The sequence below is a fragment of the Salvelinus alpinus genome, chromosome 25 (genome assembly GCF_045679555.1).
Source record: "Salvelinus alpinus chromosome 25, SLU_Salpinus.1, whole genome shotgun sequence".
Classification (NCBI taxonomy): Eukaryota; Metazoa; Chordata; class Actinopteri; order Salmoniformes; family Salmonidae; genus Salvelinus; species Salvelinus alpinus.
In genome coordinates this window covers 27020215-27041310 of record NC_092110.1, presented here as the reverse complement: position 1 = coordinate 27041310, position 21096 = coordinate 27020215, and the positions used below count along the sequence as shown (strand labels likewise).

General features: G+C 45.0%; 2 protein-coding genes across 4 annotated transcripts in view; both read right to left on the bottom strand.

Annotated features, from left to right (window-relative positions):
- Positions 1-7031, bottom strand: LOC139553744 (uncharacterized). The gene is made up of 2 exons (XM_071366370.1): positions 3472-7031; positions 1-1963 (listed from the first exon to the last, which is right to left on the bottom strand). Exons 1-2 carry the CDS (start codon positions 3520-3522, stop codon positions 1697-1699), a joined length of 318 nt encoding a protein of 105 aa, XP_071222471.1. The 5' UTR covers positions 3523-7031; the 3' UTR covers positions 1-1696.
- Positions 7032-13318: 6287 nt separating this feature from the next.
- The window catches only part of erich1 (glutamate rich 1), a 28639-nt gene continuing 20861 nt past the window's right edge, over positions 13319-21096 (bottom strand). For 2 of the 3 annotated variants that reach the window (XM_071366376.1, XM_071366377.1), the window contains exon 6: positions 13319-14169. In XM_071366376.1, coding sequence (XP_071222477.1) covers positions 14042-14169 — 128 coding nt within the window. In that variant the 3' untranslated portion in view covers positions 13319-14041. The remainder of the gene's footprint in view (positions 14170-21096) is intronic. The other variant, XM_071366378.1, reaches the window with a different exon arrangement.

The following is a 21096-nucleotide window of genomic DNA, read 5'->3' as shown; positions in this document are numbered from 1 at the left end:
AAAGTTGAACAAATTTATTTGTCCCAGAAATTCCTTACAAGCCCAAGCAAATTTCATACAACATGTAAGCAGTAGGTACAGACTACATAATATTCTAGTTTGAAGGAAATAGGGGTTGACCTAACAGGATGCATTCGTTTTCTGTTCCCAAAAAAAGTGGTTTCCAAATTGAGCTCAACGGGAACACACCGTGTCATGTTTCTGCGTAAAACCATTAGATAGTCCATTAACAAGTGTTTGAGTGTCAGTCTCTGTCATGAGTTGAGGGAACTGCCGGTCGCTCTTTGGTGCCAGCTCAGCCAATTAGCACATCTGCTGAGTGGATTAGGGCCATTTGTAGTGACCTAAAATGCAGTGGCAGGGCTAGCACAGCTAATCTGGTCCTGCTAAAAACTTCTATTTTGGCAGACACAGGAAACTGGCTCAGCTGCTGTGAAAAAGGATTATGGGATCAGCTTTTGCAGACCTCTACTGTACCTGCTCTCCTTAATATCATTCCTCTGTTGTTTACAGACAAAAGCATTGGTTCGACATTTAGTGGGTCCAGTGGTTGTACAATGGATGTTTGATTTTGCATCTCACTATCTTCTTTGGGGGAAAAATATAGGCGTGGTTCACACTAGCTCTGAGAAATTCATAATGGCCTTTGGTAGCAGTAACAGAAAAATTGTCATTCTGAAAGATGCTGTGCACATTTCCCAATCTAGTTAAAGATACCTGATATCATATGAACTCTTTGGAACAAAGCCTTTGCTCATGGCACTGCAGGAACCAGTCTCCTGTCCTCATCCCTAATACCAGATTGGAGCGATGTATGCCAGCTCACGGATGTTCCACCTGGTTTAATCCCATAGGAGGAAATTGGTTTAGTGATGAGGAGCTTTGTTCTCTCTCGCTCTCCCTCATCATTTTAACCATGGTTCAAATAAGAGCTATAATCTAATGATCAGTATTGATACAGTTACATTATTTACATGGCAGTGAGACATCATAAAGAAAGTGTGGATCATTCTATACAACCAGAGGCATCACTAGCATGCTTCAGTAACTGTAGCTGAACAATTGTCCAGCCTTTCCTTGCAATGTACCTCATTACAATATCAATATGTAAGAGAATTGACACCTTCAGAGAGGACGACTACTGTAGCACTATCGTTTGAAAACACCGTGAAATAAAACCTGTGTCTTTCACTCCAGTCCAGACCTGACAGAGGATGCCAAGCTCTAGTGATGGATAGGTCCCCATAGTTCTTATCAGTTGAAATCAATGGAAGTTGTTGGCTGTGGATGAGCTGCCAACACTTATGGATGGCAACCAGCCCGAGGGGTTGCCAACCATCTGTGTACCAGGGGGCCGAGCCAAACACGGTGACTTCACAAAAGACACACAGGATGTAGCTAAATCAGACTTCCATAGCTAAACCTTCCTACCCACTGTGGCAACAAGTTGAACTACTCATCCAATCAGCTATTTTAAATCCATAACCTGGTATAGCAGCTCCTATACTGCATGTCAATGCAGAATCTCACACAGGTGTGGCTAGTAATTATTGATGATCAGATTATGGATCTCTGGGTTAGGGTTAAACGTGTGTTAACACTGAAGTGCTAGCACAGTGGAGTAAAGCTCCACCATACCTGGCTAGGTACTGCATACTGAGGGATTAAAACATGCACTCTAGATTTGGTGGTTGTATTAAGGCACTTTCTGCCCAGCGAATGCTGGAGGTGGGATGTCCTGACAGATGCTGTGGCTTTGAGACAGGTCCATGAAGGAAGGGGCTCTCCCCTTCACCGGGGTGCCCCCAACGTCCATCCAGGTCAGCACGCGGGCAGAGGGCCGGTGGTGCAGTGCCAGCTGCCTGGAGCTGTAGCCACACACCCCGATCCCCAAGGCCCCCAGGAGCATGGCCAGACGGGGCAGGTCCCCAGCTCTCTGGGTCTCACTCGCCATAGCCTGGGTCTGATGGGGAGACAAATCAACATGACATGATGTGGTTAAAGGGGAAAGCATTCTTATTCATGAATAATGGTCTGGGTTATGGCATGGCATTGGCATCCATAGGATAATCATAATAGGCCTTCTAAACGGGCTCAATGCTAACCACTGAGACTACGGCACTGACCAATGTACTGTGCATTGTGCTATATACTGATAGATAAGGGGATGTAGTGGGCTGCAGTCGCATGAACAGAACATAACTCAAAAAACATAAAACCTCCCAGTCTCTTGCGACAAAATTCCCAATTTCCCAAAGTACCAAGTCAGCCACATTATGCCCCCTTCACCCCCACACCCCAACTGAAGAGATTAAAAACCCATCTTGCCCCATTTGCCAAATTACAGTCTGTGACAAACAAAGGCTCTGTTATTTTGCGAGATGGACAATTTCCTCGCAGGCCCCTAGACAATAATAAAGAGCAGAGAAGAGGAAATAATAGATCCCCCAGCTATAATGGGGCTGGGACTCAGGCTGTTAAGCAGCCCTTCCTGATGCTCCCTCAGAGTTATTTGTAATCATAATTCAACAAACCATGTCATGGATTTTTCCCTCACTAGCTAGCAGTAAACACTACTAAATAAGTCCAATAAAGTTGTGAGCTAAAACAAAAGACTTCCTCAAACTTGCAGCTGAGAAGTAAGACAGAGAATATTTATTTTTATGCAAGTAGAAGCGTAAACTGCACTGTGGTCTATCACACATTGCAACGCCACTGTGTTCTCTGTCATTCATAGCCTGCAGACACTCAAGTTTGAATAGAAAAGGGAACGGCAATCTTAACAAGCTGGCCACTGGTGTTAGTGGTTGGATAGAAACAGACACACAAACTGCCCTATGTTCTATCAAATTGCAAGGCCGCTGCACTTTCTTACAAGGACCTAAACATAAAACCATTTGAGACAAACTGCCCTACTACAAGGTGCAATAGGTTAGTAATAAATTATAACATTAGGCTCAGTAAAGCAATCTCTGGCCAACGGGCATTAACCTGAAAGCCATGCAGTACCTGTCCATCCATTCACAACTACAGGCAATACAGCATACATCAATACACTATCTCAAGTTCATTCCATTTGTTTACATCCCAGGAACTCCCTAGAGACTCCTAAAGCCACAGAATGCCAAGGACCAAGTCATCTATACTAAAACATCAGCAGATATTGCAGGGCATTTATGTTTGAAAGGTCCTCAATCAAGGCCAGATCAGGCCAAACAAAGCAGAATCCACTGCCTCATGCCTACCAGTGTTGAGGACATACTGTTTCCAGTGACTCAGCCAGAAGAGGACTAACTTGGACCTGAGCTACTTGAGGTAGCAGACAGTTTAAACACCACTAATCCCCTTAGAGTAAAGAATGACACAGCAAAACATTCAATACTTTGTGTACTCATAAGATTTGTCTAAAAGGACAAGCAAAAAAGGACAAGACTAAACAGTACAATTTTGTACACATCACTGACCACTCACCTGTAGATACCGTAGGTATCCAGGAGTTAGTCTTGGGAGTCTGAAAAACATCTTGCTGCGGGTCTCCAGGGTTTCAAACTTTTGCTTCGAGACTGATAGTGAAAATACAGCTCTACTGGTCAGTTCTTCTCAAACTGTTTCCTCGCAGTCTTCCTAGACTCTCTTTCTCTCCAGTGAGGAACCCACTGTAAGAGGGCACGTCAGAGGACCTGGATGTGTGGACCTGCTGTTATCAACCTGGTGCGTGTCAGCCTCTGAAGCTCTTATATAACCTCTCCTCTTTACACAACTACAGTACAGTATAGAACACAGGTGGTATGTGAGTGGATTATGGGAGTTGCTGGCACAGAGACAATGACCTAGGAGTAAAGAGACAGGGAGGAGGGGGGATTATACACAAGGTCATCAACAGGGAGACAAGTCAATCACTAGAGAGCCAGAGGAGAAGTCACATTGCTGAGATCAAGTATGTAAACACAGCATACATAGAAGCTGTACAGTAGTAGTAATACATGGTTAGAAGTAACGCTATATGGTCAAGCATACTAAATGGTAGGCTACCTCCAATAAGATTAGCATTAGGACACATCAACACCAGTTGGTTAACTGCTCTCCCCTTCCCAAGGGTAGAGCGAGTATCGTTAGTCGTGAGTTGAACCCTCAACAACAAAGACTCCTTCAAATCGGCCGAGTTGGGAGATCTGGATGTTTTTCTGATTATGTTTGCAGCAGGGTCTCCTCTCTTTTTGCTAAGTCAACACCTTCCTTGAGGTTTAATATCCCTTTGTGTCATTGGGTCCATACTTGCCAGGGGGTGGTCTCCAGCTCAGAAGAATATTAATAATAAGGTTGTTATATCCAAATCAGTCAGGTTTCAAGACTAGTCATTCAACTGAGACTGCTCTTCTCTGTGTCACGGAGGCGCTCCGCACTGCTAAAGCTAACTCTCTCTCCTCTGCTCTCATCCTTCTAGACCTATCGGCTGCCTTTGATACTGTGAACCATCAGATCCTCCTCTCCACCCTCTCCGAGTTGGGCATCTCCGGCGCGGCCCACGCTTGGATTGCGTCCTACCTGACAGGTCGCTCCTACCAGGTGGCGTGGCGAGAATCTGTCTCCGCACCACGTGCTCTCACCACTGGTGTCCCCCAGGGCTCTGTTCTAGGCCCTCTCCTATTCTCGCTATACACCAAGTCACTTGGCTCTGTCATATCCTCACATGGTCTCTCCTATCATTGCTATGCAGACGACACACAATTAATCTTCTCCTTTCCCCCCTCTGATAACCAGGTGGCGAATCGCATCTCTGCATGTCTGGCAGACATATCAGTGTGGATGACGGATCACCACCTCAAGCTGAACCTCGGCAAGACGGAGCTGCTCTTCCTCCCGGGGAAGGACTGCCCGTTCCATGATCTCGCCATCACGGTTGACAACTCCATTGTGTCCTCCTCCCAGAGTGCTAAGAACCTTGGCGTGATCCTGGATAACACCCTGTCGTTCTCAACTAACATCAAGGCGGTGACCCGTTCCTGTAGGTTCATGCTCTACAACATTCGCAGAGTACGACCCTGCCTCACACAGGAAGCGGCGCAGGTCCTAATCCAGGCACTTGTCATCTCCCGTCTGGATTACTGCAACTCGCTGTTGGCTGGGATCCCTGCCTGTGCCATTAAACCCCTACAACTCATCCAGAACGCCGCAGCCCGTCTGGTGTTCAACCTTCCCAAGTTCTCTCACGTCACCCCGCTCCTCCGCTCTCTCCACTGGCTTCCAGTTGAAGCTCGCATCCGCTACAAGACCATGGTGCTTGCCTACGGAGCTGTGAGGGGAACGGCACCTCCGTACCTTCAGGCTCTGATCAGGCCCTACACCCAAACAAGGGCACTGCGTTCATCCACCTCTGGCCTGCTCGCCTCCCTACCTCTGAGGAAGTACAGTTCCCGCTCAGCCCAGTCAAAACTGTTCGCTGCTCTGGCACCCCAATGGTGGAACAAACTCCCTCACGACGCCAGGTCAGCGGAGTCAATCACCACCTTCCGGAGACACCTGAAACCCCACCTCTTTAAGGAATACCTAGGTTAGGATAAAGTAATCCTTCTAACCCCCCCCCCCCTTAAAAGAGTTAGATGCACTATTGTAAAGTGGTTGTTCCACTGGATATCATAAGGTGAATGCACCAATTTGTAAGTCGCTCTGGATAAGAGCGTCTGCTAAATGACTTAAATGTAAATGTAAATGTTGTTCGGTTGATAACTTCATCAGTGGACAGGGAGAGAAGAAACAGTGTCACAGAGGAACCAGTAATGACCCTCCACTCAACAGAACCTCTGAACAGTGGCTTGAACATTTCACACTCACTCAACTAGGCAACTGAGCTTTCAGAGCATCCTTTCCCCAAAGTTAGTCCAAGTAGATTGTTACTCACAAAAAAGGTACTTAATTACATACGATGCATGTCCACATCACCCCAAAATATGACTGTCATAGTATGCACGACAGTGTTAAGGCATGTCGTAAAGCAGTACGTAAGGCAGTGCGTGAGTTGAGGCATTCTTGTGAGACGTGCATTAAAAACAACTTACCTAGAAAGATACTCCTGACTGGACATTCACATTATATTACATGTGTCAGAAGTGCGTTACAGGCTAACATCCTACTAAGAAAGTGGACTGTGGCGAAGTTTGAAGCGCCACATAACTTTAACTTTGATGAACCGACGAAATGGAAACATTTTATGGGGTTCAGAACAACGACCAAGTTGGATCAGGAAGATCGCGATGTGCAAGTCAGTTCCCTCATACATGACATGGGCAGCAAGGCAGAGAACGTATTCAAATCGTTCACCTTTGCATCAGAGAATGAGAAAGCAGACTTTGATATTGTCATGTGGAAATATACTGAACAAAAATAACACATGTAAAGTGTTGGTCCCATGTTTCATGAGCTGAAATACATTATCTCAGAAATGTTCCTATGCACAAAAAGCTTATTTCTCTCCAATTCTGCTCAAAAATGTGTTTACATCTGTTAATGAGCATTTCTCCTTTGCCAAGATAATCTATCCACATGGCAGGTGTGGCATATCAAGAAGCTGATTAAACAGCAAGATCATTACACAGGTGCACCTTGTACTGGGGACAATAAAATGTGCAGTTTTGTCAAACAACAATGCCACAATTGACTCAAGTTTTGAGGGAGTGTGCAATTGGTATGCTGACTGCAGGCATGTCTACCAGAGCTGTTGCCAGAGAATTTATGTTAATTTCTCTGCCATAAATTCTCTAAGATGACGTTGCAGGCGGTTTGGCAGTACGTCCAACTGGCCTCACACGGAGCGTGCAGAAGGAAAACGCAGCCGGTGTGGGAAAATGCAACATAAAAAGCAGGAAAGATTAACAGAAAACAGGACATTGGGAAAGAATGTGTCACACAAAATCGGTTAGTGAAGTCACAGAAAATGACCAGACGTCATATTTCTTGGGATCCGTTAGCATGCAGATAGGAGTAATGACCAATGGACAGTGCAATTCCTTATTGGTGCAACACCTGGAAATAATGTATTGACACTGGAGCAGAAGCTAGCGTGATGTGTGAAAAGATATTATATGTCGTTCAGGGACAGCGTGAACAACCTACTCAGCCAGTCAACAGCAGCTAAGATGGGCCTGGTGAAACACATCGAATAGTTCATGAGCGCATTAGGAGAACATGGCTTGCTCAAAATAGAACCAGTGAGAACACAGCCATATGCAGTGCACACAGTGTCCAGAATCCCAATACCACTTATGCAGAAGGTGAAAGAGGAGCTGTGCAGGATGGACGAAAATGACATTGTGGAGAAGGTGACGCAGCCAACAGATTGGTATGCACCCATGGTGCCTGCCCTGAAGAAAAATGGTTGTGTATATGTGTGGGTTTGAAAAAGCTTAATTAAGCGGTGAAAAATGGTTCATCCTACCCACCTCGGAAGAGATACGCACAAAGCTGAGCGGAACCAAAGTATTCTCACAATTTGATGTGTCAAGTGGGTTCTAGCAAATACCCCACCTGCCGTTTGGGATCTCGAGCACTCCCAGGAGAAAATTACGGAGACATCGCATTTTTTATGGATGATATTTTGGTATATCAAATCAAATTTTAATGTCACATACACGTTATTGCTGGTGTAGCAAAATGCTCGTGTTTCTAGCTCAAACAGTGCAGCAATATCTAACAATTCACAACAATGCACACAAACCTAAAAGTAAAATAATGGAAGTAAGGAATATATAAATATTAGGATAAGCAATGTCGGCGCGGCATAGACACAGTCTCAAATCTCTGGAAGACTGAAAACAGGTTTCCCTTCAATAATTTCCCTGTATTTAGCGCCATCCATCATTCCTTCAATTCTGACCAGTTTCCTAGTCCCTGCCGATGAAAAACATCCACCACCATGCTTCACTGTGGGGGATGGTGTTCTCGGGGTGATGAGAGGTTTTGGGTTTGCGCCAGACATAGCGTTTCCCTTGATGGCCAAAAAGCTCAATTTTAGTCTCATCTGACCAGAGTACCTTCTTCCATATGTTTGGGGAGTTTGCACATTTTTTTCTTTAAGCAATGGCTTTTTTCTGGACACTCTTCCGTAATTCCCAGTTCTGTGGATTGTACGGCTTAAAGTGGTCCTATGGACAGATACTCCAATCTCCGCTGTGGAGCTTTGCAGCTCCTTCAGGGTTATCTTTGGTCTCTTTGTTGCCTCTCTGATTAATGCCCTCCTTGCCTGGTCTGTGAGTTTTGGTGGGCGGCCCTCTCTTGGCAGGTTTGTTGTGGTGCCATATTCTTTCCATTTTTTAATAATGGATTTAATGGTGCTCCGTGGGATGTTCAAAGTTTCGGATATTTTTTTATTACTCAACCCTGATCTGTACTTCACAACTTTGTCCCTCTGTTTTGAGAGCTCCTTGGTCTTCATGGTGCCGCTTGCTTGTTGGTTCCCCTTGCTTAGTGGTGTTGCAGCCTCTGGGGCCTTTCAGAACAGGTGTATATATACTGAGTTCATGTGACAGATCATGTGACAGTTAGATTGCACACAGGTGGACTTGACTAATTATGTGACTTCTGAAGGTAATTGGTTGCACCAGATCTCATTTAGGGGCTTCATAGCAAAGGTGGGTGAATACATATGCACGCACCACTTTTCCATATTTTTATTTTTATTTATTTTTTCCATTTCACTTCACTTCACCAATTTGGACTATTTTGTGTATGTTCCATTATTAAAGTGGCCAGTGATTTCAAGTCTATGTGTTTAGGTCAGCAGCCTCTAAGGTGCAGGGTTACGTAACCGGGTGGAAGCCGCCTAATGATGGCTATTTAACAGTCTGATGGCCTTGAGATAGAAGCTGTTTCAGTCTCTTGGTCCCAGCTTTGATGCATCTGTACAGACCTCGCCTTCTCGATGATAGTGGGGTGAACAGGCAGTGGCTCGGGTGGTTGTTGTCCTTGATTCTAGGGCTCCCGAATGCCACAGCAGACTAAAGCACTGCATATCAGTGCAAGAGGCGTCACTGCAGTCCCTGGTTCGAATCCAGGCTGCATCACATCCGGCCATGATTGGGAGTCCCATAGGGCGGCGCACAATTGGCCCTGCGTCGTCTGGGTTTGGCCGGGGTAGGCCGTCATTGTAAATAAGAACTTATTCTTAAACTGACTTGCCTAGTTAAATAAAGGTTAAATAAATAAAATAATGATATTTTTGGCCTTCCTGTGACATTAGGTGCTGTAGGTGTCCTGGAGGAGCACGACAAGCAACTAAAGAGTCCTGCAGATGATCAGGGTCAACCGGACTAAAGTTGAAAAGAGGAAAGTGTACCCTCAGGCAAACACAGCTACAATTAGTGGGACACCTCATCGACCCCTCAGGAGTCAGGCCTGATCCAGAGAAAGTGGAGGCCATCAGGCAGCTTTCCCCACCAGAGAACATGCAGGAGCTGAGGAGAGTTCTTGAGATATACTTCCCTAGGTAGTTAACCATCCCCAACCTTTCCACAGTGGGTCAACCACTGCAAGTCAAAGACAGCATGGACATGGGACCGGCGCCTCAAAGAACTCCTGACGACTTCCCCAGTCCTGACGTTCTATTACAGCAACAGAGCCACCGCAGTCTCAGCAGACGCAAGCAACTTGGTGGTGTAACACTACAGCTCCATGGAGAGGACTGGAAGCCAGTGGCGTACTGCTCCAGGCGGCTCACCAAGGCAGAAACCAGATACGCACAGATCGAAAAGGAGTGTCTGGCGAGTGTGAGAAGATCAAGAAATACCTGTACGGCCTGGAGGACTTCAAGTCACTGACAGACCACAAGCCCTTGGTCTCACTAATGAACAGGGAAAAAAACTTGGATAATGTGGCTTTATGGTGCCAGAGACTACACATGCGGCTTATGAGGTTCAAACCCACTGTGGGAGTACGCACAAGACAAAACCTTGGTTGTGGCAGACACTGTGTCAAGGAGTCAGTTGACACGCACAAAAAAGGAGACAGACACACACACACGGACGTGGAGTGTTGCATCACAGCCATAATCAACTACATACCTGATAAATGTAAATGTAATACACAGACAAAAATGAAGAGCATCAGAGTTGCCACTGCAGCAGACAAACTACAGACAGTGATCAAGTACTTCAGGTAAGGCTTGAACATGTGAGTAAAACCCCAGTCAGTCAGTTTTTCCCAGTGAAAAGTGAACTGTCAGAGTACAATGGTATAGTCAGATGGGGAAAACGCATTCTAGTACCAGACAGAGGGCAGACATGTCCGTCATGCACAATGGACATCAAGGTCTGACTAAATGCAGAGAAGGCCAACGCCTCAGTATGGTGGCCGGGATCTCAGAGATAAATAAAAAGGCTGTCATGTCAGTCTTGAGCTTAGAAATGCACAGCAAAAGGAGACTAATCTCAACGCCGCTCCGTCAGGCCATGGGAAATAATTGTTTTGGACCTACAGTGGGGCAAAAAAGTATTTAGTCAGCCACCAATTGTGCAAGTTCTCCCACTTAAAAAGATGAGAGAGGCCTGTCATTTTCATCATAGGTACACTTCAACTATGAGACAAAATGAGAAAAAAAATCCAGAAAATCACATTGTAGGATTTTTTATGAATTTATTTGCAAATTATGGTGAAAAATAAGTATTTGGTCAATAACAAAAATTTATCTCAATACTTTGTTATATACCCTTTGTTGGCAATGACAGAGGTCAAACGTTTTCTGTAAGTCTTCACAAGGTTTTCACACACTGTTGCTGGTGTTTTGGCCCATTCCTCCATGCAGATCTCCTCTAGAGCAGTGATGTTTTGGGGCTGTTGCTGGGCAACACGGACTTTCAACTCCCTCCAAAGATTTTCTATGGGGTTGAGATCTGGAGACTGGCTAGGCCACTCCAGGACCTTGAAATGCTTCTTACGAAGCCACTCCTTCGTTGCCCGGGCGGTGTGTTTGGGATCATTGTCATGCTGAAAGACCCAGCCACGTTTCATCTTCAATGCCCTTACTGATGGAAGGAGGTTTTCACTCAAAATCTCACGATACATGGCCCCATTCATTCTTTCCTTTACACAGATCAGTCGTCCTGGTCCCTTTGCAGAAAAACAGCCCCAAAGCATGATGTTTCCACCCCCATGCTTCACAGTAGGTATGGTGTTCTTTGGATGCAACTAAGCATTCTTTGTCCTCCAAACATGACGAGTTGAGTTTTTACCAAAAAGTTCTATTTTGGTTTCATCTGACCATATGACATTCTCCCAATCTTCTTCTGGATCATCCAAATGCTCTCTAGCAAACTTCAGACGGGCCTGGACACGTCTGGCACTGCAGGATTTGAGTCCCTGGCGGCGTAGTGTGTTACTGATGGTAGGCTTTGTTACTTTGGTCCCAGCTCTCTGCAGGTCATTCACTTGGTCCCCCCGTGTGGTTCTGGGATTTTTGCTCACCGTTCTTGTGATCATTTTGACCCCACGGGGTGAGATCTTGCGTGGAGCCCCAGATCGAGGGAGATTATCAGTATGTCTTCCATTTCCTAATAATTGCTCCCACAGTTGATTTCTTCAAACCAAGCTGCTTACCTATTACAGTGGGTTAACTGCCTTGCTCAGGGGCAGAACGACAAAGTTTTACCAGGTCTGGTAGGGTTAGCAAACCAGTTGTCAGACAGGACCTGTAAAGAACAACTATAGAAACAAAGAGGCATTGAAATGAGACACTACAGGTCAATAGACTTCAGGGGAAAGTGATAAAAAAGAAATGTTGCATTGCTTTATTGTGCTTTCAAAACCTTTACAGTAACATTGTTACTGTTTAATCGCTATTTAAAAGTACAGTTTTCATTATGGTTACCATAATTTGTAGGCATTAAAAAGAAAATGTGTAAAAGTTAAAGGGGGAGGTGTCATGGTATGCACGACTGTTACGGAATGTCGTAAAGCAGTGTGTGAGTTCTCTTGAGGCATTCTTGTGAGACGGGCATTAAAAACAACTTACCTAAAAAGATACTCCTCTGAATGGTCATTCACGTTATTTTACAATGACATGTATGAATCGAAGTTGCTTGTAACTCGTAAAAGTCTTACAAGACTTAAGAGGGTACGTGATAGCCTATCCATGTCACATCCTCAAAAAGATGACAAGGCTGAATAAAACAGTGTGAATTTTAGCAGCACCACCAGGCAAAGTGCTAATGGTATGCCGTTAACACTCACTGTTACAGCATGATGTAGTGTTTGACCTCATCATCCCCTCTGGCTAATGACTCCAGAATGGGCCTCTTATGAATAGGGGCCACAGATGGTGGCCCTTGTGGTAATGGTTCACAACTCCTATGGTAGCTAGTTACTGATCCAGCCAGGACTATGCCTGATCTCATAAAGCCACTCATTTCTAAATCAGCATCTAGAATGAAATTAATTCTAGCTTAGAATGCTCAGTGCTAAAGTCAGATGCTGTGTTGTCAGTGGATAATCTGTTGGCTCTGGGACAGTAGGTGATTTTCAACTGAACTTCACTCACAAACAGAATGTCAGTAACATTGTGGGCGCGTTCCTCTGCCCAGGCATTGCTGACGCACGTCAGATCTTACAACGCCTGGATAGGTATTTTACGTATCAGCTAACCAAATGATGTAATAGAAATCTGGTGCCCTACGGCACAGAACCATTGGTTGATGCATGCAGAACGCAACCTGTGCGTGGATGGAGACTATACACATGTAGATTTAGGGTGACTACCAATGTCTAAACAGGTCTTTGTCCCAAGGACCAGGAATTTTTCCTATGATCTGAACAGCACTAATAGCCTGTTGCTAGGGCTCAAGAGTTCTCCTGGTCAGGTCTGATGAGTAAGAAAAAAAACACCTGGCCCTTAACCTATAACATGCTGAACAATATCTCCCTTCCAAAACTTCCTTCGGAAGTCGTACGTGTACCGTGACTTGATTAGTGAAGTAAATTGTCGCCAAGTTAGTTTAGTCAAAAGGTGTATGTTCTGACCTCATTGAAAATGGATTGTGAAGACTACATCGTACAGTAATTGGTGAGCTATCAAGTTGGTCCAAATGTCATGTCAACAAGCCAACAATTGTGTCAGATTTGGCATATGTCTCACGTCAATTGGAAGGATGTAGTGTGATGCTACTCCTAATTAGGTATCCATGCTATCATATGAAACAACTAACAGTAACTCAAGTGGCATTATCACACTTACTCATGGAAAGTAGAATGATCCAACAGCCTCTTCATTTAAAATAAGTAATTAGGGTGTAATGTCTTACTGTATATCAGGTGGACAATAAAAATAAAAGCAAAATATATCAAAAAGTTTTAATACGCACAGACACGAATTGATTTCCATTCATATCCACTCCTAATTAACAGCTTCACGTGTGCATAAAAATGTAATAAAAAACATGAAAAAAAGAAGTGGTACGCACTAGGCTGCATTCAGAACAAACCCCTGCACCGCATCCATTTACCCATAACATGGCAGAGCCTCGCGCTTGAGCCTTTTACTTTGTTTTGGTCCACAAGCTTCAAACAGCTACAAAAACATTTTTTGTAATTGAAAATGCATTTCACTGCAATTTAGATGGTACAATGATTCCCTACACTATTCAGTGCTTGTTTTCTCTCAAACTGAAATTGAGAGTACAATTTTAGCGACCAAAAAAATTAAAGTTATTTCTACATTGGCCGCTTGATCCGATTTCCACTAGATAACAAAGACAGAACAGCTTTCCTATTTTGACAACAGATGAAGGCCCGGCAGGATACATCAATAGGTTGAATATCACAGCCAGTCACAACAAGGTGGGTAAGTAATACTATCATTCCACTATTACTGCAGATATATTAGGGACATTTTCGGGAAATCACAACGCAAAACTAAACAAAAAATCCTACAGGTAGCACCTTTAAGAACGTTTGTATGTAGTGGTCTTCTCAAACAGTCGTGGTTGTGGGCACACAATGTATGATTCAGATTAATTTTCCATCAGTAGTATTGTTTAAAACCATGAACATCTAGGAAAGTCTAAGCTGTGTTGTTGGTTGGTTCGACTAGGAAGGTTGTGTTGTTGGTTGGCCTGTCTTTCTGTCTCTGCAGGGGCAGGATGTCTGTGATCCAGTATTGAAATAAGGACACAACTGCAGTGGCCTCACCTGGAAAGACGAGACACACGTTACATTAGTTTGATTGCAATTAGGAACAGTGAGTGGTTAAACAGTTATTTAATGAGATCATTACTGCCATTCTATAGTGATAAGGACAATTATCCTGGTCTAGGTCCAGTACTGTACCCGTCTGTCTGTGTGTACTGTCTGTCTCCTCAGACATTTTTTACCTCGCCTTGACCCAGTCAGTAATCCCAACATGTTTTAAGCTGACCACCATTGTCCCTGTTCCCAAGAGCTCCAAGTTAACCTGCCTAAATGACTAGCACCCTACTAGCACCCCAGTAGCACTCACATCTGTAATTTTGAAGTGCTGGTCATGACACACACCATCCCAGACCCACTCCAATCTCATTGCATTTCACATTGCCATCTCCCACCTGGACAAGACGAGAAATAACTATGTGAGAATGCTGTTCATTGACTACAGCTCCGCCACGCTGACCTTCAACACAGGGGCCCCTCAGGGGTGTGTGCTTAGTCCCCTCCTGTACTCCCTGTTCACCCTAGACTGCGTGGCCACGCATGACTCAAACACCATCAAGTTAGCTGACGGTGGTATGCCTGATCACCTACGGTGATGAGACAGCCTACAGGGTGGAGGTCAGACACTTGGCAGTGTGGTGACAGAACAACCTTTCCCTCAATGTCAGTAAGACCAAGGAGCTGATCGTAGACTACATGTGAGAGGGGAGAGCACTTCCCCATTCACATCAGCAGGGCTGTAGTGGAACAGGTCGAGAGCTTCAAGTTCCTTGGCGTCCACATCCCTAAGGATGGTCCACACACACGCAGAGTCGTGAAGAGGGCACAACAGCGCCTCTTCCCCCTTAAGGAGGCTAAAAAGATTTGGCATGGGCCCTCAGATCCTCAAATTCTACAGCTGCACCATCAAGAGCATCTTGTCTGATGGCATCACTGTTTGGTATGGCAAATGCACCCCCCTCGACCGCAAAGTGCTACAGAGGATGGTGCGGACGGCCCTGTACATCACTGGGGCGGAGCTCCCTGCCACCGAGGACATCTATGAGGCAGTGTCAGAGGAAGGCCTGAAAAAATTGCCAAAGACTTCAGCCAACCAAGACTGTTCATTTTGCTACTGTCCATCAAACAGTACCGGAGCACCGGCTCTCAAACCAACAGGCTCTGAGACGGCTTCTATCCCCAAGCCATAAGACTGCTAAATAGTTATATAAATGGTTACATGGACAATGCACACTCAAGACTATATCCATTGAGTATACACCCTTAGAACAGACTCAATTTGTCAAGGCATGAAATCTACAAGGTGTCAAAAGCATTCCACAGGGATGCTGGCCCATGTTGACTCCAATGCTTCCAAATGTTGTGTCATGTTGGCTGGATGTCCTTTGGGTAGTGGACCATTCTTGATACACACGGGAAACTGCTGAGTGTGAAAAACCCAGCAGCGTTGCAATTCTTGACACAAACCGGTGCGCCTGGCACCTACTGCCATACCCAGTTTAAAGGAAATTAGATATTTTGTCCTCACCCATTCACGCTCTGAATGACACATACACAATCCATGTCTCAAGGCTTAAAAATCCTTCATTAAACCGGTCTCCTCCCTTTCATCTACACTGATTGAAGTCGATTTAACAAGTGACATCAATAAGGGATCATAGCTTTCACCTTGACAGTCTGTCAAGGACAGAGCAGGTGCTTTTAATGTTTTGTATACTCAGTGTATACACACACAAAACCCACACAGAAAAGATTTGGCATGGGTCCTCAGATCCTCAAAAAGTCCTACAGCTGCACCATCGAGAGCATCCTGACTGGTTGCATCACTGCCTGGGGCCAAGCTTCCTGCCATCCAGGGCCTCTATACCAGACGTTGTCAGAGGAAAGCCCTAAAAATTACCAAAGACTCCAGTCACCCTAGTCACGGACTAGCGGTACCGGAGTGCCGAAGACTAGGTAAAAAAGGCTTCTTAACAGCTTCTACCCCCAAGCAATAAGACTCCTGCTAATCAAATGGCTAACCGAACTATTTGCATTGCCCCGCCCTTCTACATTGCTGCTACTCTGTTATTATCTATGTGTAGGTTACTTTACTCCTCCCTACATGTACATATTAGCTGGACTAACCTGTGCCCCTGCACATTGGCTCCATACCAGTACCCCCTGTATATAGCCCTGCTACTGTTCTTTTATTGTTGCTCCTTAATTGTTTCAGTTAATTTTTGTAAATACTTGAACACTTGTTTTTTTATTAACTGCATTGTTGGTTAAGGGCTTGTAAGTAAGCATTTCACGGTAAGGTCTACACCTGTTGTATTCGGCGCATGTGACAAAGATTTTTTTTGATTTGACACACTTTCACACTAAGAATATCCTAGTCACTTTATCCTGCCTTCATGTACATATATACTAGAGGTCGACCAATTAATCGGAATGGCCGATTAATTAAGGCCGATTTCAAGTTCTCATAACAATCGGAAATCTGTATTTTTTTTACACCTTTATTTAACTAGGCAAGTCAGTTAAGAACACATTCTTATTTTCAATGACGGCCTAGGAACGGTGGGTTAACTGCCTTGTTCAGGGGCAGAACAACAGATTTTTACCTTGTCAGCTCGGGGATTCAATCTTGCAACCTTACAGCTAACTAGTCCAACGCTCTAACCACCTGCCTCTCATTGCACTCCACGAGGAGCCTGCCTGTTACGCGAATGCAGTAAGAAGCCACGGTAAGTTGCTAGCTAGCATTAAACTTATCTTATAAAAAACAATCAATCATAATCACTAGTTATAACTACACATGGTTGATGATATTACTTGTTTATCTAGCGTGTGCTACGTTGCATATAATCGATGCGGTGCGCATTCGTGGGAAAAAGACTGTCGTTGCTCCAACGTGTACCTAACCATAAACATCAATGCCTTTCTTAAAATCAATACACAGAAGTATAGATTTTTAAACCTGCATATTTAGCTCAAAGAAATCCAGGTTAGCAGGCAATATTAACCAGGTGAAATTATGTCACTTCTCTTGCATTTATTGCACGCAGAGTCAGGGTATATGCGATAATAAACGTTTTGTTTTCGAAATGATAGTTTCCGGATTCGACCATATTAATGACCAAAGGCTCGTATTTCTGTGTGTTATTATGTTATAATTAAGTCTATGATTTGATAGAGCAGTCTGACTGAGCGATGGTAGGCACCAGCATTCATTCAAACGGCACTTTCGTGCGTTTTGCCAGCAGCTCTTCACAATGCTTCAAGCATTGCGCTGTTCATGACTTCAAGCCTATCAACTCCCGTGATTAGGCTGGTGTAACCGATGTGAAATGGCTAGCTAGTTAGCGGGGTGTGCGCTAATAGCATTTCAAACTTCACTCGCTCTGAGACTTGGAGTAGTTGTTCCCCTTGCTCTGCAAGGGTAACGCTGCTTCGAGGGTGGCTGTTGCCGATGTGTTCCTCTTTCGAGCCCAGGTAGGAGCAAGGAGAGGGACGGACGGAAGCTATACTGTTACACTGGCTATACTAAAGTGCCTATAAGAACATCCAATAGTCAAAGGTATATGGAATACAAATGGTATAGAGAAATAGTCCTATAATTCCTATAATAACTACAACCTAAAACCTCTTACCCTTGGAATATTGAAGTCTCATGTTAAAAGGAACCACCAGCTTTCTCATGTTCTGAGCAAGGAATTTACACGTTAGCTTTTTTACATGGCACATCTTGCACTTTTACTTTCTTCTCCAATACTTTGTTTTTGCATTATTTAAACCAAATTGAACATGTTTCATTTATTTGAGGCTAAATTGATTATATTGATGTATTATATTACGTTAAAATAAGTGTTCATTCAGTATTGTTGTAATTGTCATTATTACAAATTAATGTACATGTTTTTTTTTGTTAGTTTTTTTTATATAAATCGGCCGATTAATCGGTATTGGCTTTTTTTGGTCCTCCAATAATCGGTATCGGTGTTGAAAAATCATAATCGGTCGACCTCTAATATATACATACCCCTGCACATTGATCTGGTACTGGTACTCCCTGGAAATTGTCTTTATTGAAGACTCATCTCTTCAGTAGGTCCAATGATTGAGTGTAGTCTGGCCCAAGAGTGTGAAGGTGAACGGAAAGGCACTGGAGCAATGAACAGCCCTTGCCGTCTCTGCCTGGCAGGTTCCCCTCTCTCCACTGGGATTCTCTGCCTCTAACCCTATTACAGGGGCTGAGTCACTGGCTTACTGGTGCCCTTCCATGCCGTCCCTAGGAGGGGTGCATCACTTGAGTGGGTTGAGTCACTGATGTGATCTTCCTGTCTGGGTTGGCGCCCCCCCCTTGGGTTGTGCCGTGGCGGAGATCTTCGTGGGCTATACTCAGCCTCGTCTCAGGATGGTAAGTTGGTGGTTAAAGATATCCCTCTAGTGGTGTGGGAGCTGTGCTTTGGCAAAGTGGGTGGGGTTACATCCTGCCTGTTTGGCCCTGTCCGGGAGGTATCGTCGGATGGGGCCACAGTGTCTCCCGACCCCTCCTGTCTCAGCCTTCAGTATTTATGCTGCAGTAGTTTGTGTGTCGAGGGGCTAGGGTCAGTCTGTTCTATCTGGAGTACTTCTCCCATCTTATCCGGTGTCCTGTGTGAATTTAAGTATGCTCTCTCTAATTCTCTCTCTCGGAGGACCTGAGCCCTAGGACCATGCCTCAGGACTACCTGGCCTGATGACTCCTTGCTGTCCCCAGTCCACCTGGCCGTGCAGCTGCTCCAGTTTCAACTGTTCTGCCTGCGACTATGGAACTCTGACCTGTTCACCGGACGTGCTACCTGTCCCAGACCTGCTGTTTTCAACTCTCTAGAGACAGCAGGAGCGGTAGAGATACTCTCAATGATCGGCTATGAAAAGCCAACTGACATTTACTCCCGAGGTGCCGACCTGTTTCACCCACGACAACCACTGATTATTAATTGACCCTACTGGTCATCTATGAACATCTTGGCCATGTTCTGTTATAATCTCCACCCGGCACAGCTAGGAGGAGGACTGGCCACGCATCAGCCTGGTTCCTCTCTAGGTTCTGGCCTTTCTAGGGAGTTTTTTCTAGCCACCATGCTTCTACACCTGCATTGCTTGCTGTTTGGGGTTTTAGGCTGGGTTTCTGTCCAGCACTTTGTGACATCAGCTGATGTAAGGGCTTTATAAATAAATTTGATATATAGCTCCACATTGATCTGGTACTCCCTGTATATAGCTTAATTCTAGTGTATTTTATTCCTTGTTACAATTTGTCTAATTATTTTTTAACTCATCGTTGGGAAGGGCTCGTTCGTAAGCAAGCATTTCAAGTCTACACCTGTCATTCGGCGCATGTGACAAAATGTTTGATTTGATTACTGTCACCTACAGTACCTCTAACAGCTTCCCTTTCCCCCTGGGCTATGTCTTTTATATAACCGTGCTGTTAAGAGTCCAAATTAAAAGGAGAAGTGCACGAAAGTCATCAAATAAAACTGGCAACAGGCAAGCAGCAGACGTCATCGCCGACAGAGGTGTTGGGTAGAACAGTGAAATGTAAGCTGTGGGATATGCTTTAGCACTGCCCTCGTGGTCAACTGATTCCTCCTCTCTCTCTCAGAGCTGAAGAGAAGCTCCAGGGAACTGTGGAAAAGACTTCAGACTTTTCCACAGAACAGGCTAAACCAACAGCACAGCAGGCTTACTGGGCTCAAGCATGGCTGGACAGAAACAGCAGGCTTACTGGGCTCAAGCATGGCTGGACAGAAACAGCAGGCTTACTGGGCTCAAGCATGGCTGGACAGAAACAGCAGGCTTACTGGGCTCAAGCATGGCTGGACAGAAACAGCAGGCTTACTGGGCTCAAGCATGGCTGGACAGAAACAGCAGGCTTACTGGGCTCAAGCATGGCTGGACAGAAACAGCTGGCTTACTGGGCTCAAGCATGGCTGGACAGAAACAGCAGGCTTACTGGGCTCAAGCATGGCTGGACAGAAACAGCAGGCTTACTGGGCTCAAGCATGGCTGGACAGAAACAGCTGGCTTACTGGGCTCAAGCATGGCTGGACAGAAACAGCTGGCTTACTGGGCTCAAGCATGGCTGGACAGAAACAGCAGGCTTACTGGGCTCAAGCATGGCTGGACAGAAACAGCAGGCTTACTGGGCTCAAGCATGGCTGGACAGAAACAGCAGGCTTACTGGGCTCAAGCATGGCTGGACAGAAACAGCAGGCTTACTGGGCTCAAGCATGGCTGGACAGAAACAGCAGGCTTACTGGGCTCAAGCATGGCTGGACAGAAACAGCTGGCTTACTGGGCTCAAGCATGGCTGGACAGAAACAGCTGGCTTACTGGGCTCAAGCATGGCTGGACAGAAACAGCTGGCTTACTGGGCTCAAGCATGGCTGGACAGAAACAGCAGGCTTACTGGGCTCAAAGCATGGCTGGACAGAAACAGCTGGCTTACTGGGCTCAAGCATGGCTGGACAGAAACAGCAGGCTTACTGGGCTCAAGCATGGCTGGACAGAAACAGCTGGCTTTATTCCACTGGTGGCCAATTCCATTTGTTTAGCTATATAAATATCCTTAAAACAGTAAGTTATTTTACCCCATTGTTTTACATTCCGTTTAATGGACATTTGCCTTCAGCAAAAGAGAACAGGTGGGAATAGATTAGTTAACAGACTGGATGGATATTAGACTACTTTATTTGCTCTTTAAAGGCTCAGTGCAGGCAAAAATGTGATTTATATACATTTCCACAATACGAGGTTGGAATAATACTGTGAAAATTATGATAAATGCACTTTTAGTGAAAGCGCTGTTTGAGAACACCTTAAATTTCAGTCTTTTTTTGTAGGATGGAGTTTTGGCCTGCGTGGGGACATCACCAGGCAGTAAATTAGTTAATAGAC